This window comes from Tachypleus tridentatus, chromosome 6 (genome assembly GCF_004210375.1).
Source record: "Tachypleus tridentatus isolate NWPU-2018 chromosome 6, ASM421037v1, whole genome shotgun sequence".
Lineage (NCBI taxonomy): Eukaryota > Metazoa > Arthropoda > Merostomata > Xiphosura > Limulidae > Tachypleus > Tachypleus tridentatus.
Genome location: NC_134830.1, coordinates 10,863,640 through 10,880,362, shown reverse-complemented (window position 1 = coordinate 10,880,362; position 16,723 = coordinate 10,863,640). Strand labels below are relative to the sequence as shown.

At 33.8% G+C, this 16,723-nt stretch overlaps 1 protein-coding gene and 1 long non-coding RNA gene across 2 annotated transcripts in view; both read right to left on the bottom strand.

Annotated features, from left to right (window-relative positions):
• Positions 1-16,112, bottom strand: part of LOC143251544 (ubiquitin carboxyl-terminal hydrolase 5-like) — a 31,102-nt gene extending 14,990 nt beyond the window's left edge. The window contains exons 1-3 of the mRNA XM_076502815.1: positions 16,084-16,112; positions 14,573-14,695; positions 2,555-2,643 (exon numbers count right to left, since the gene is read on the bottom strand). Coding sequence (XP_076358930.1) covers positions 2,555-2,643; positions 14,573-14,695; positions 16,084-16,112 — 241 coding nt within the window. The remainder of the gene's footprint in view (positions 1-2,554; positions 2,644-14,572; positions 14,696-16,083) is intronic.
• Positions 5,709-14,552, bottom strand: LOC143251931 (uncharacterized). The gene is made up of 2 exons (XR_013028732.1): positions 13,650-14,552; positions 5,709-6,254 (listed from the first exon to the last, which is right to left on the bottom strand). It is a non-coding gene; the product is annotated as an uncharacterized LOC143251931 (long non-coding RNA).
• Positions 16,113-16,723: the final 611 nt, after the last annotated feature.

The following is a 16,723-nucleotide window of genomic DNA, read 5'->3' as shown; positions in this document are numbered from 1 at the left end:
TAAAATTACTTTCAATAAATAAGAAACAGAGAAAATATAATCATAATTTCAGAGCCTGTTTGTGTACAATGATAATAAGAAACCCTAATTCACTGACAAAAACCTTATGTGGGAGTACTGACACCTTAAGCAAAACTAAGGAAAGCTTACAGTAGAATTTTAATTTCCATTAGAACAAGATAAAATAAATAATACATATTCAAAGTTACACAAACAATTCTAGTGTAAAAGCTTTGGAGTTCTTGCTGTAAGTTCAACTAATATGCTATAGAAAAACTTGTGTTAAAATCCTGTTTAAAATCTAACAGAACCTCTGTGTAATAATCTGCTGAACATTCTAGACATATCTGTAGAAAATCTGCAAACAATCTACTGAAAACCCATTCTTTCACATCTCAAGACTGTTTTGAATATAACAATTAATTCTGGACTTTATGAAAGAAGAAAATAGTTATTGGTGCCTGTTAGATCAGCTAGTCAATGGACATGGAAGATCTTAGACAAGCTGTTGCTGAAAGTGAATTTAATTTACCAATAAAAATAACTAATAATGATAATTAAAAAATACAAAGTTATTCTTGCAAGAGAAGATAGCACCCAATCTTCACTTCAGCCAATTAGTCCCTGAGAAAAGTGAAAAGTTTGAAACTTTCTGAGAATTATGATGTTCCAAACATGACAACTATAGATTAAAAGAAAAATTTTGTAAACTTTCATAAAATTAAGTTTAAATTTGGTAGAAAGAGACAGAGAAAAAAGGCCAGATTAAACTGTATTAATGTCCTTAGAGCTAAATAAATCAAACTAACTTACTCTACCCAAGTATCACTTGCCCCAACTACACATACAACTAAACATTATAAAACAAAATAAAACCACAAAATGAATACTAGAAACATCACTACCTGGTTAAGTAATTGAAGATAGTCAGTAGAAATAAGTAGTTAATTTAAACATGTAAAGTTATGATTACAAATTCATGATCAAGTGGATTTCAATTAGTCAGAAGAACTTGGTGAAGAGTGCAAGTTAAAGCAGTATTACTTTCAATACAAAATAAAACTTCATCCTGGTTTATTCATTTGAACAAGGGGAAAGGCTAAAACTAAAACATAGGGTTGAGCTACCCGTGTTCAGAGGTATTAAGCCCATAACACAATCCCTACTACCTACTGACTTGGACAAATTTGGGTCAGAAAGTTGACCATAGTCTCGGTTTCCTCTGAGGTCAGTGTGAACTCACAAATGGTCTGCAGTTATCTGCCCTTTTATCCATTTTCTTCACAACAGCCTGACTGTTAACTAACACACCCAAGGTCTGACAGGAAAGACAGAGAGTAAGGGTATCTACTCTAGAGACCAATACAGTTCAAACAAAACATGGGTGTTGACCTAGTTTCTCCCTCATTATCACCTACACTTCCTCTCTCTACTGACTTTGATCAGCAAAACTCTTTTCCTGAAACAAGAATAGTCACCTTTTACAGACATGTCACACCCCATTCCTGACATCATGTTTTTATGCAGAACTAAGCTTGTACTGATTTATGTTGGGAATATACTTATGCAAAACATAGCAACACTCATGAAAGACACTTAATTTGAAGACTTATTGAACAGTATGCTCATGATAGCGTGTATTCTTCCTCCTGTAACGTATCTGACATATAAAAGAAAGACCCCCAAGTTAAAATGTAGCACAATAAAATTAACCCTCTTTTTAGTTTTTGAAAAATTAATACATTTCATTACAACAATGGTAATTAATATTTAAAATACAAATCAGTGCTCCACTGTCCTATTAAGCAACTTAAACATAATTTTTTCACTGGTATTTCAAAGAATTACTTAACTGAATTACATATGAAAGTCAAATGACACACAAATGAAAATGAAACTTAGCCTTAGAGCTGCACACAAACTTGAGTTCATAGAAAATAAAAAACTACATAAAAAGACACAAACCTTTAACCAGTAATAAAAATTGAGAATTTTATGGGTTCTGATGAAGAAAATTACAAAAACACTATAAAAAGAATGTTTAAGTTCAACTGAAACTAATTCTGTTATCATATATATAAAAAGTCCACATAAGTCCCTTTAAAATTTATATAGATGCAAATCTATGTAAAATATAATATAATATGCTTGAAATCTGTTCTCCCAAGTGCTAACACTGTTTTAAATATGGCCATAACCTTTCAAGAATCTCACACAAGTAATATGTGATTGGTGCCTATAAGGTGAGTTGACCAATGGACATTAAAAATCATACTGCATCTACTACCCGAGTTGCCAAAAAGAACAATTTGGTGTAATAATTAAAAAACAGCTACTATCACTGCTAAAGAATCAGACAAGAAGTTGCCTGATCTCCATTTAACCTGATTAGCTCTGGGGGCAAAATTTAAACGTTAAAAACCTGTTTTAGTAGTGCTAACTTCCAACCTTTTAAACTAGAGAAAAAAAGAGAAGTTAACTTTTAAACTAAAAAGCACTATAATAACAATAGTAGTTCACAAAACTAAAATATTTATTAATAGAGAATGCTTACCTAACTTCTTTGGAACCCAATCATCAGCTAAGGTGAACTTTTTAAGTTGTATCATCAGGTAATCAGGAAAGGTTTTAATTCTAGTAGTCCTTGCAAAAAAAACAATGAAGATTATACACACACAAACATAACTGTTAAGAATAAACTAACATTAATCTTTTTTCTACAGGCCTGATCTAATATACAAACAGTTCACATGTTAAGGATTTGCACCACAACTTTTGATACAGCAAGTGTATCTTCAGAAAACTTAGTACACTTTTATTACAGATTACAAGTATTTTGTACAAAAAAAAAAAAAAAATTGTAATAAAATATTTTTAATAAAGATCTGTTTGTGAAAATATTGTCTGCTTCTTACCAGTGATTTCATCTCATGCTTTAAAAACTATTCTTCATCCCAAAAATCTCAAATATTATTTGTGTAATCTATAAAATTTCCTTAAATACATTTCAAACATTTGTTTTCAGCAAGACTTTATATTTAGTGTGGGGTCTGTCACTTGACCAACATCATAACATTCATAAAAAATTATGAAATGTAAATTATGCTTTTATTCATGTTAGAATGGCTACTATTTATAACACAAAAATAAAAATGATTAGTCTATGTAGTTTAAGTCTCATAACACTATATTATATTTATAGTGCTGCATTGAACCACTATATTATATATATATAGTGCTGCATTGAACATACCATGTGATAAACACACTAAAATCTATATATAGATGTGTTCTTTTAATATTTATTTTTAAGTTAAAAAATTAATTCATATATAGTACTAAAATTCAAATTGTAATCTACAAGTTTATTCCAAACTTACTGACATAAATTCATAAAATGGTAGTTAAATAAAATTTTGAATGCAACTCAACAAATGCAATGACATGGCCTTTGACTTGTGACCAGTCATGAAAAGGTCAATGTGTAACAGAGAAGGTGCACATATTTCAACAAGGCTCATACAGCATAACAGAGTCGAAGCACTTTTTAACCATCTCACCAATCAGTATGAGAAAATCAAAACTACAAAAATAGCTTATCTTGTGAAAATAGTTTTTTATCATTGACACCTCAGAACAATTTACAGAATATATAATACCAGATTTTCTTCATAAAAATTATTACTAGTAGAACCCATATATATTAAGGGTCCACTCAATATACAACACAAACTTACCTTAATCATTGTTTATGGATTTTTACTTTTAATAGCATGTGTCTGAATGGATTTTACAACAGATCAATAAGCAAGATATTAGTAAATTGAGGAAAACAGGCTTGTCATTATAGTGACCAGTCTTAGCCACCACAAACCTTGTACAAAAGCCTTATTTATAATTCATTGTCACTTTTGTTCTTGAGGCCAAAATTAGATGCAAGTACATTTATAATTTCTTTATTAAGATGCATGCGGTTAATTAATTCCACTATGAGAAAGAAAAAAAATTTGTAAACTTATGAAATAATTCATATACACAGATATACATGTACTGCTTATATCTGAAATGTATGCATTATTGTGCACAATGTTTAAACATAATTTTAGAAACAAATATTCATAAATTATATGAACTCTCATATGCATACATACTTATTATACAGTGAAAAGTATGTTATGTACAATACATAAACAGTACTTATAATAATCTTGTACAAGATGACACATGGAATAACTGGTTTTATCTCAAGTCTTCTAAACTTGATAAAAAAGGACAAATAATTATATTTTAATGGAATCATTGTTTCTTAATAAATATATCTTGTGACAGGCAGAAAATTCTAAAATAAATTGACAAATGCTTTATATGCAGGCGAGACTCCTTGGAGCTACACAAAAATAAAGGTTGGAACATTTTTTTCATATTTCTCTGCAGCTTACACTAAATTAATTTTAAAACATCATTAGAACTACTATCTTCATTTAAATATTGAATTTTGATATACACTTCACACAATTATGCATATGCCAGTTCATTCTACAATTTGGAAATCTATTTTGCAAAAACATGGAGCCAGTCTGTGCAAGTTGTGGCTATGTTTTTATATTATATACATTAAAGAATGATGTAACAGCCTAAATATTTTAGTGTACATGAAAAACAACAAAATATGTCTGACAAAAATGGTAATTTCATGAGGCACATGTCTTATAAATGAATTTTTTACTGGCAGCCATATTTTTGGAACAGGGTAATGTAATCAAGAAATAAATATCAACATTATTAAAATAGCATTAGAGAAACTGAAGACTGAGCACACCAAATAAATACAGTTATGAACAAACACTTCCTGTGAAATATAACAATGAAGTCATTGGAACATACTGTGAAACAACAATGTAGCACTGAAAGTAAAAGTGGTTTGATGGTTAATGTGAACTTTGTCCATAGTTCACACAGTTGATCAGTCTCAAACTCTATCTGTTATGAGTGGTTATGTCATTTTATACTAAAAAAAGAGAAAAAGGCTGATACAGTTTTTCTGCATCCTATCTGACACGACTTATTTAAATTATAAGACAATAAAAATATGTAATTCAAAAATATAAAATCAGGGACAAGATAAACATTTGCTGAAAAGTATTTCACTTAAATTTTAAATATTAGGTTTTCTAATTATTACTGTATTTACTACACATTCAATTATTTTTTAAAACATTTTAACATTTCCATTCAACTCAAGTATATATATAATATTTTTACTGTACATGTCACAAGGTATTTTGTGACATACATTCAAACTGAAATTAAACTACTTTTTCCACACTATAACACTTACTATAGCATAATATTGTAGCTAATAATCACTAGTTTAATAGTATACAAGTTTACGTTCTTAATTTTATAAGCCAATATTGAAAACTTCCTGAATCTCTCCTTGTATGACACGACTTTCTCTAGGAATTTCCCCTTCTCTAATTCATTTACTATCCTCTCCAGTATGTAAAAATTTAATGTAAATTTATCATCATTCACTCAAAGCATAATTTTCATAGCCCTCAATCTTGTTTGGTTACACAGCTATCAAATAAAAAATCAGACCATTCTTCCCACGCAAACTTGAGACGTTTTTTTCAGTTGTTCTCTGTTACATTTAACACTTTTTTATTTATAACCAATAGAAAGCCACAGTTTTATTTTATCAAATATATCAAACAACATATCAAATAACATTGTTTTCTGTACAGAAATCAGCCTATTTCACTGCCAATTTAAGCTTTATTCTAATAGGAAACAAAGACTGGTTTGGATGAATTTGTAATGCCTCTTGTCACATAGTTATAAAGCCAGAAAAATTATGATAATTACAAGATATATTATCTGCTTCTTGCATGTTATTATTCAATGTCCTTTGGTACATTATTTCATTAAATAAAAAATTATTTAGTTCACTAACATGAAAAAGTAGGCTTGAGTGCCATCAACAGTTGTCAGAAGAAAAAAAAAAAGGCTAAGGTGAGTACTTCATTTGTTGTTTTTCATGTGTATTCTTTATATTAATTATTGTAAATTATCTAAAATGTACAAATAAGCATCTCTAAGTTAGTTACAGTTAGATTAGGTAAAATAACTAAAATAATAATATAATAAAAAAATATTTAACAAGGCACACATGTGAGCAGATTGGAGTAGCTATTGTGTAAAATAATTGGATAGTGTATCCTAAGCTGCACGTTTCCAGTGATGTACAACTTCTAGCGGTATGAATAGTAATTAGACACGGTTCAAAGGGCAATAAACACAATAAAATATAATCATAAAAATAAGTATATTGTTACCAGTTTTAAATAAACAAATGTAGTTTCATGTTACATTTTAAGTCATTCTAGAAAAAAAAACACAAAAAAGGATAGTTTAGATTTATTTTGAATTTTCTTTTGGTTGTTGAGGTTGGTCAACGTAAAATGTACAACTATGCTAACTTTCATAAGGATATACACACAATTGAAAATTAGTAGAATCATATGTATAAATAATTCGAATGAGTACAAAAATGTCATGTGGTCAGTCACGTTTACTGAGCTCACATTGAGAAATTTAACCGAGCAAAATTAGAACTTTACATCAAAATAATGATTAGCGAAGGTTAAATTACAGTAAATATTAAATACAGTAAACTATCATTGTTTCGAAGTAGTTAGAACCGAATATATCGCTTGTATCGAAGTTGTTGATTGGTCCGGCCAACTGTCCAACCGAATATATCACTTGTATCGAAGTTGTTGACTGGTCCGGCCAACTGTCCATATAAATACATAGTAACAAAAGCCCCTTGAACCGAACTGCATGTATCGAAGTGTCGGCTTGTAACGATGTATAATTATAGTTCCTAGGGTGTGAAAAGCATCAATATTACATCCTTTGTATCGAACCAGGTACGAAGATATTTATTTTTCTCTTCTTCCCTAAATTAATTGTCCCCGCTGCCGGCTGCTGACCACCCGCTACGCCGCTAGCAAGTGCAATTAGTCAGTCTCCGCGCAACAATGTGTGGTGCCACCATCAAAATCTTATACTTGAGAAATAGCGGACTGCAGATGGGGTAGTAGATTAGCCTAGCAATGTTTTTACAACAATTATGGTCAATAACACATTAAACCCCTGCCGCCCCAACTCACCCACCCTCCCAGCAAAATTAGCTTAGATATAAAATTTTCAGATTATGGCTTGAGTAGATTATGCCTGGGCAGCCTGTATGCTGTAGCCTATAAAAGGCTAATCACAGTCAAATTAAACAGATCATTAATCATTGATCATGGCGAAGCGCAAGCTTGTATCGATAGAAACTAAAATTGCAGCAATAGAAGAAGTTGAAAAAAAAGTTAAAACAAAACAGAAATAGCAAAAGCATTTGATGTGCCTCTGAACACTTTGTCAGCATGGTTGAAAAATAAAGAGGCCATATTGTCTTTTCGAGACAACTTTTGTCCCAATAGAAAACGCATGCAAACTGCAAAACATTCTGACCTAGAAGCGGCATTGCTTCTGTGGTTCAAAAATGCTAGATCAGAGAATGTTCCTATCTCTGGGCCTGTTATGCAAGCAAAGGCAAAAAAACTTGCTAATCAAATGGGAATCACTGACTTTTGCATGAGTGATGGGTGGTTAACCCGATTCAAAAAAAGAACACGACATTCAATTTCAAATACGATCTGTGGTAAGTCTGGTAGTGTAGAACCAGAGCAAACAAACCAGTGGACATCAACAACACTGCCACGCCTGCTAGAAAACTACAGCCCATGGGATGTCTTCAACGCAGATGAGTCTGGCTTATTCTTTAAACTTCTGCCAGACAAGTCTCTTGTTATCAAGGGAGACTCCTGTCACGGCAGGAAGCAAGCGAAGGAGCGGCTGTCTGTTTTGGTATCGCCAATATGGACGGCACCGAGAAGCTTCCTTTACTTGTCATAGGTGAGTGTCAAAAGCAGGTAAAAATATTTTCCTGTGTTTTCTATAGAAGTTGTTATTTTATGATTTTCTTCATATTATTGACATGTAAATGTTTCATTTTTAATTTCAAGACATTAACCATGTACATTTTCTTTCTTTTTTTTTTTTTTTTTTTTAAAGGAAAGGCAGCAAAACCGTGTTGCTTCAAAGACGTCAAAACCCTGCCAACACCATACAAAGCCAACAAGCGAGCTTGGATGACATCAGATCTATTCACCGAGTGGCTGAGAAAACTTGGCCGAAAGTTTGTGCTGCAGAAAAGAAAGGTCCTTATGATAATTGACAACTGCCCCGCCCACTCCAGCCCCACTGGACTTAAGGCCATCAAGCTGGTGTTCCTGCCTCCCAATACCACAAACAAGACACAGCCCATGGACCAAGGCATCATCGCCAATCTAAAACATCATTACCGCACCCTATTGCTACAGCGTCTTATTGATTCAATAGACAATAAAAGTGTTTTCACTGTGACTGTGCTTGAAGCCATGCGACTGCTACGCTCTGCCTGGTCATTGGTAAAGCAATCAACCATAGCCAACTGCTTCAGAACTTGTGGATTCTCATTCCAGAGCCAGCAGAAAACAGTGAGGACCCCGAGGATGACATACCATTGGCCCAGCTCTTGAAACGGCTGAATGACACTGGGTTTACGGTGGATGGCACAGCAGAGGACTACCAGACTGCTGATAATGATCTGATCACTAGCCGCTGACAGACAGTGATATTGTGGCCATGGTGCAAAATAAACAGACACCAGAAAATGACAGTGAAAGTGAAGATGACGACAATGAGGAACCCCCCATCCCAACACATTCTACAGCTCGTGAGATGTGCCTGCAACTTCAGAGATATCTTGAAGACCAGGCTAACGCAGGACAGTTTATCTCTCAATTAAACATGATGGAGCGTTTTGTGACCAAGTGCCAGAGGGACAGCAGTTCGCAAAAAAGCATTGTGCAATATTTCAAGTGACTCCAGTTAGACGTTCTTGCTGGTGTTTGTATCCTGTACATTATAATTACATATGTCTATATTATGAATGTTATTTTCTTTTACATTTTTTTTTTTTTTTTACAAGTGCTGTTAATTGTCCTTTGGAATTTCATTAAATGTATTTTAAGTGTTTACACACGTGTGACTTCTGAGTCTTTAATCCAATTACCAGTACTGCAACAGCCGTCAGTTATAGGGCCTACCATTACCAGACTTGGCTAGTGAACAAAAAAAAAATCCTTTTTAACGAACTTCTTTTGTAACGAACAATTCTCTTTGGTCCCTACGACTTCGTTACAACGAGAGTTTACTGTACCAAAGAAATACTGAGTAGTATCATTCAATTCTATAGTTATTGTAGTTTGATGTAGTTTCACTGAGCAGTTCATTAAATATTTGAAAAATAAAATACAATATATGTTTAGTTAACCTTTACATGTACATTTATTATTATTATTTATAAATACTATTTCAACCCTGAATACCCTGGAATAATACCTCAATGTACACCTGCCTTACATGCAAATTTTGGTATGTATGTACAGAGTTTCTGGGTTTGAATGAAATATGGTAGTAAGAGTTTATCGCATCAGGCCACTATGATAATAATGAAAACCATCCTAGGTTACCTTGAAGATTTCATGGTTGAAAAAGATGGTGAAGCCCCCCTATTGTCTTGTGGATAAAGCTTTTTTAATAAAAGGCAAAAGAAATAAATCTTAAATAAATCCAAATGGAAGGCAATAGCAAATCACTCTTGTACCTGCCATGAACATCATGATCCAATATTTCTTAAATGACAGATACAACAGCATGAAGAATGGTTTCAACAGCAAAAACATCTTGTTTGGTAGGAGCCCCATGCACAACAGGTGATAGACTGTCATCAAATTACTGCCCACATTGGAAACAAAATTAAAATTAGCAATGTGCAATGTAAAGACACTATTTTGAAAAGGAAAAGTAGGTTCAGATGTTTCCTCAGGTCCATCTTCTTCTCCAGCCCCAAGATGCAAAATGATTGTCAGTTCATGTCCTTGGTCACTAGAATCTTCATCCACTGACAGAAACCCACCCACTAGACACTGGGTTTCATGGAGGTTGACAAATCTCCTTCCAATAAATCATTGTTCAAAACAGAAAGGCTCTCAACTCAATTCTTCTCCACCTAACTAAAAATGACCACTTTGATACAGTGGAACTGTCAAGGTTTTTGTTCGAATATAAACGACATTAAGGATTTTACCAATATTTATCATCCTGTGTGTGTCTCTCCTTGCAGGAAATGTTTCTGAAACCTTCCAAAGTAGTTACACTTAGGCAGTTTTTTTGTACAGAAATGACAGCTTGTGTGTAGGAAAAGTGCATGGAGGGGTGGCACTGTTGGTTAATCAGCATGTACCCACTCGGTGTTTGCCACTATGTACACCCTTGGAGACTGTAGCCATCCATATATCCTTGGGTTATACCATCACTTTTTGTTCTCTCCATCTGTCTCCTGAAGAAATCTTTTTTAATCCTGGGGGAATTTAATGGATGTAATCCCCTCTGGGGAAGTGCTAATTTTGATTGGAGGGGTCATTCGATGTATGCTCTCAGATCACAATCTCTCTCTCTCTCTCTTCAATAGTGGTTCTTATACTTGTTTTCATGTATCTAGTCAGTCTTTTACTGCTACTGATCTCTCTATCTGCTCTCTTTCCCTTTCTTCCTAGTTTTCTTGGAGGGGTGACAATGTCCCAAGAATCAGTGATCATTTTCCTATCATTTTAAAAGAGACTAGCTGTGGTTGATGCCACCCAACTTGCATGCCTTTGTGGAAAGTGAACCAAACCAATTGGCCCCTTTTCACTGCTCTCTCAGAATTTGATCCTGTTGTCGTCTGTAATCCATCGATAGACGACTATGTGGAAGTAGTAACAACTGTTTTGTCCAGACAGCTACTTGACGTATTCCTAAAACCCCAACGCTTTCCACGGTATCTTCGTCCATGGTGGAATCTTGTCTGTCATATGACACAAAAGGCTCAAAAAACAGGCCTGGGATATTTTCTGTAGGTATTCCACACTTTTAAGCTGTATTGCTTTTCAGGACAGTTCCAACAACAAACTCCACCATGGAGCACGTTATTTGACTTGAAACATCAATCAGTAAAGCCTTCTCAAGTGACATCTTGTTTCTGTATTTAATTACCTTGAGAAGACTTATGATACTAGGTGGAGGTATGGCATCTTGCTAGACCACCACTCATTTGGGTTGAACGGTCATTTGCTCATTTTTATCAAATTTTTTTTAATGGACCAGTGATTCCAAGTTCTTGTGTGTTTGACACTTTCCTATTCTTTCACACAAGAATTTGGAGTCCATCAAGGCTGTGTCTTGAGTGTCATACTTTCCATTATAAAGATTAATGCCATCACTGCACAACTTCTTCCTACAGTTGTAAACAAACTCTATATTAACGACTTCTACATCTCGTGTCAGTCATCGAGCATGAGGTTTATTGAGTAGCAGCTATCAATCATTAACTGAAGTAGACCACAGCAAACAGTTTTACCTTTTCTCTTTCTAAAACTGTTTGCATGCACTTTTGCTACCAGCAGGGTATTCACCCCATTTCTGAGCTCCATCTTAGTGAAGTTGTGTTTCTTGTGGTCCCTGAGGCAGAGTTCTTGGCGTTTATATTTCACTGTACGCTGACTTTCATTCCTCACATCAAGCAGTTATGCATCAAGTGTACTAGAGCACTGAACATCTTCCATGTCCTCTCTTCTACCTCTTGAGGAGTGGATCAATGTTCTATGCTAAATATCTATTGTATTTTCACTTGATCAAAACTGGACTGTGGGTCTACGGTGCTGCCTAAACCTCGGCTTTGAAGATATTTAACTTGTTCACCACCTAAGGCTTTGACTCTATATGGGGACTTTCTGCACTTCTCCAGTCCAGAGTTTGCACATTGGGTCTCATGAACCTCCTCTATACCTTCATTGTTTCAACTTTCTCTTCTCTTTACTTCGAAACTTTGATCCATACCACAGCATCCCACCTGGCATTGTGTCTTCCTTCCTCAGTAATCCATGCTTTATCAGAATAGATAGATTGCCATTGTTCCTTGTGGCCTTCATATCCAGGCACAGCTAGTTTAACTGAGTCTGTCCTTGGAAGATGCTGCTGTCTCTACTGGTCAGCCCATCCCACCATGGCTTATTATTATCCCCAAGTGTGACCTTTTTAAGTCATCTGAGGAAGGAGGATATTACCAATTTTAAGTACTGTTTCTATTTGCCAAACATCTTTTGAATCACCCTTTTCTTTTCATTTATATGGATGGTTCAAAATCATGCGACTACATGGTCTCTGCCATGGTTTGCACACAGGATCCCTGATGTAGTTTTTGTGTTCACTGCCAAATTGTATGCCACTTCTCTTACCCTGGATCACATGAAAGCTATGCAGTACACATATTGTATTATTTATACTGACACACGTAGCTCTGTCCTCACCCTGGATTTGTTTCACCTTAGTTCCCACCCTGTTCTTCTTGATATTCAAAACCAGCTGACCCATTTCTATCCAGTTCGTCTTGGTATCGGGCCGCATCGGTATTCGTGGGAATGAGTTTGCTGACAGCTGAGTACATCTTCTCTGGTGCTTTCATGGTCATGCATGTACTATACATGGACTATGGTACTGTATTCAAGGATTGGCTATGCACCAGTTAGCATTCAATTTGGAGTGAGCAACATGGTAACAAGCTTTTCCAGATCAAAACTTCTGTTGTTCTTTGGACGTCTTGCTTCCATACGAATTGGAAGGAGAAAGTTGTCCTAGCTAGGCTACACAATGGTCACAATTTTTTTTAACTCATTGTTTTCTTTTATCTGGGACTAATGCACTAATGTTTGGTGTGTGTGACATTCTAGTCACAATAGCCCACATTTTACTATCCTGCCATTGTTACAACCATAAGCAATGGCACCATTTTAGATATATTTTTACTATGGGTACATAATTGTGAAATGGGCCTCTGTTTTGTTTTAATGTGATCACTTTTTACATATTTTAATAAATTAACCTTTATTTTTAATTTTTTTTACCAGTTGTTTGGTGCAGATCACAGTTGCTTTGCAGCAATAAATGCCAACCAACCAAGCAATTAAATTATTTCATGGAATTTATAAATGCTAATTGTGTTGCACTCTTGGTTTCAATTTGAGTCAAATCTATGAATTAGATATACTAACAACCACAAAAAGTAATTATTGAGCATTCCAGCCATGTTAAGAGCTGCTCAACAATAACTAAATATAGAACATTAAAATCAATGCACAATTAAAATTATTTCAAAACAATAACTTTAATGTGTTTTGATGTGTCATACTTCATCTTCAGGAAGTTGAAAATAATGATTTTCACATTTTATATTTTCTTAAATATTATGTGACCTACCTGTAATTTCACATTTGTGCATAAATATCAGAAAAAATCTAACCACATTCTCAGACACATACTGTTGATTAAGGTAAATTTTTATGTAGCACTTACATAATTACCATTAAGTAAATTAATGCAGTTGTACGTTTTGTTTAAATGCAATATGCTCAACAATATATTGAATAAAGGAAATACTTAGATCAACTGACAGTTTGTTGCTGTAATCCTTGGATTATCATATTTACTGATCCCCAATATCCTTAGTTTATGTCATGAGGCAAAAGAATATTCCTGTTGATTTTCAAAACAGACATAATAGAAAAATATTTCCAGGAATGAAAACAATAACATCCACAACTATAACAAAATTCACAATCCTCAAGTTAATTAAGTCAAACCTGTCTTGATGTTGCTTTTGCCACATCCAAGTCACCATTTTTGAAAGTCTAACTAATACATCACTACTTGAATTTAGATTGTATAGCATTAAATTTAGCATCTCCCCTTTCTATCAAGTACTGCTTTGAATCCATATATCTTTTCAAAGCTAAAAAGCAATCAAAGTTTTCATTATCTCTCTGGCCAATAAAATGTGATTTCAAATAATAAATTCACATTTAGGCAAACAGAAACTAAAGAAACATAAATAAACGTTAAGCTTATCAAAATTTGAATTTTTATGAAATTCAGATGAGTTTTATACAACTACAATTTCAGTTCTGCTATACTCTTGAGTAAAAAATAAAACAGAATTAGAATTATATACAAGTAAAAACAGCTGGTTTGGGTTGAGAAAATTGTTTATGTAGAGGAGCAAACAACATTTTGACCTTCTTCGGTCATCGTCAGGTTCAGCCGTTTTTACATTTATATTTTTCTCTACAAGTGAGTTTTCTCGTCATCACTGAAAATTAAAGTTATTTTTCTTAATTTAAGTTTTAAATTTCTGGTTGTTTACAGTAAAGTGACCTGAGCTCTCTCTGATAAGAAAAAAATCTGAATGCATATTTTGACAATTCACACACGCTTGGTTTCTCTACATGATGGATCAAAACAAACACTGTATACCAAGTCCCATCATTTTAAGAAATCATATAATACTAGTATTTACATTATATATATAACTACTTACTTCAGAGCTGTGGATTTTGCATTTATTGCTGTGCTAAAAAAATCTTCAAGAGTTTCTGGAGCAGCAAAGTTTTCCAAGCATACTGATATGGGAATTTTTGGCCTAACAACTGCATTAGGATCACTGTAAAAAGGAAAATATGTATTTAATAAGAAGCATATTTAGAAATCAATTATCTCACAAAAAGTTTTGAAATCTTCAAAAAACTTTATGTTATGCTCCAAATAAATCATGAAAGTTGCCAATTTAGAAATTTTATTTACTGAAACTAAAACATAAAAAACAATTTTGTATTAAATACAACCACAATATAGTAAAACAATGAAGCATTACTTCTACCAACCCTCATAGCATATCACCAGAAACATCATAGTTTTCTATTCATGAAGGCATCATTTTAAGTTATGTAATTAATATGTTTCAATGTCTGTGAATGAGTTCAGTGAATATCTATTATTCTTTAAGTGCAGGATTGTAAATGAGCATGAACTTTGAGATTTTTGTTTGTCAAGACTATTCAGTTTCCTCCAAAAATTATAAGGAATTGTTTTCAAAAGTTTTATGCTATATACTTTAAAAAAAAAAGACTCATTTGGTATTCTTTGATAGACTGAAAGGTTTTCATGTTGAAAGGCGAAAGACTTTTGAAACATTGTCCTCTACACTTGTGTCTCCACAAGAGGCAGTTGCTGTCCATTCTACAAAGTTTCATTGCCTCTCATTTGATTTTACTGTAACAAGAGCTTTTAGTGTGAAAGATATTGGTATATTTTAGTCTGTATCTTTTTTGTGAAGACACTGCCCATTATTGGTATTGGCAATATTATCAGTATTGTCAGCAGAAGAATGAAATGCTTCACTGTAAAATAAGGATGAAAAAAAAAATTAGCCAGATTTATTTTCACTGGAAATAGAAAATTGACTAATAGCAAAGACAATAATTTTTCTACACTGAAAATATATTTTTGATAGCAGTTTACTTTCACTCACAAAATTAGCTATTCTCATTTAGTATAGCCCTCTGTAAGTGAACTCCTTCATTAGACATGCACCAAGCCTTGTACTCCCCCCCCATTAGAATTAGCATATTACACGTCTTTCATGCAAATTATCACACATCATGTAATTACAAATAGTAGCATAACATTTTATAACGACTCCCTCTACACTCCTTCACTTCAAAGTTTGGTAGAAGATGCGAGTACTGGAGAAGTGGGAAGAATGGAGGAGAGAAGTATTTGTTGGAAATATGTTTTCAGCATAGGAAAATTATAACTTCTGATATAGTACTTACCTCTGCAACAAGATTAATTAGTAGCCCACACTGAGAAGTAGGAGAGACCAGTGCAAAGGAAAAACAGAAGCACTTCCAGATCATATTCAGCAAGTCAACTACTTCCAAAACCTCTTCTATAAGATACCAACATCCATGTGAGAAAGGATGAGGATCAAACCTTCTTCACCTTTAACTCAAGAATTTGGGATTAAGAGGTGCACAAATTCCTGCATACTAGACAAGAATCAATCCTGAACTGGCCATTGTGCATCAAGAAGATGGATACAACTTATGGAAGGATTCATGTTGATTGGATTACTTGAATCCGAACCTCAATAGTTGGAACTTAGATCAGGCACCACTGTCCACAGCACAGGATCAGGGTGATAAAATGGAAGAAAGAAAGGCTCCTGAAAAAAAAGGAAAATGAATAAAATGTACCAGTTAGTCACAATGAAGGCTGAAGTGGAAGATGAGTTTCAACAAGGAAAAGGAGGGAGATGGAAAATAGGAAAAAAAGAGAAACAATCCTCCTGAATCACCTCAGTCTTGAAGAGAAAGGAGCAGTTGGGTGAAAGAAGAAGACAGATAGTGTTATAAAGAGTTAGTAAAAATGCCATTGGCAAACAAATCAGATCAGTGACATCTACAGGCCAACAGAAGAAGAAAATATGTCTTAAGGGACAAATATAACAAGGAACATGAGGAGAGTGATTCAAATGGAGGTAAATACAGAACATGGACGACCACATTAATGACCAAATCCAGAAGGGGGGGATACCCAGAAAGCTTCTAAATCCATAAGGAACATATTAGCATAATTAGAATGGAAGTAAAAATCCTATAGTAACTGGAAAATAAAAGATATCTGTAAT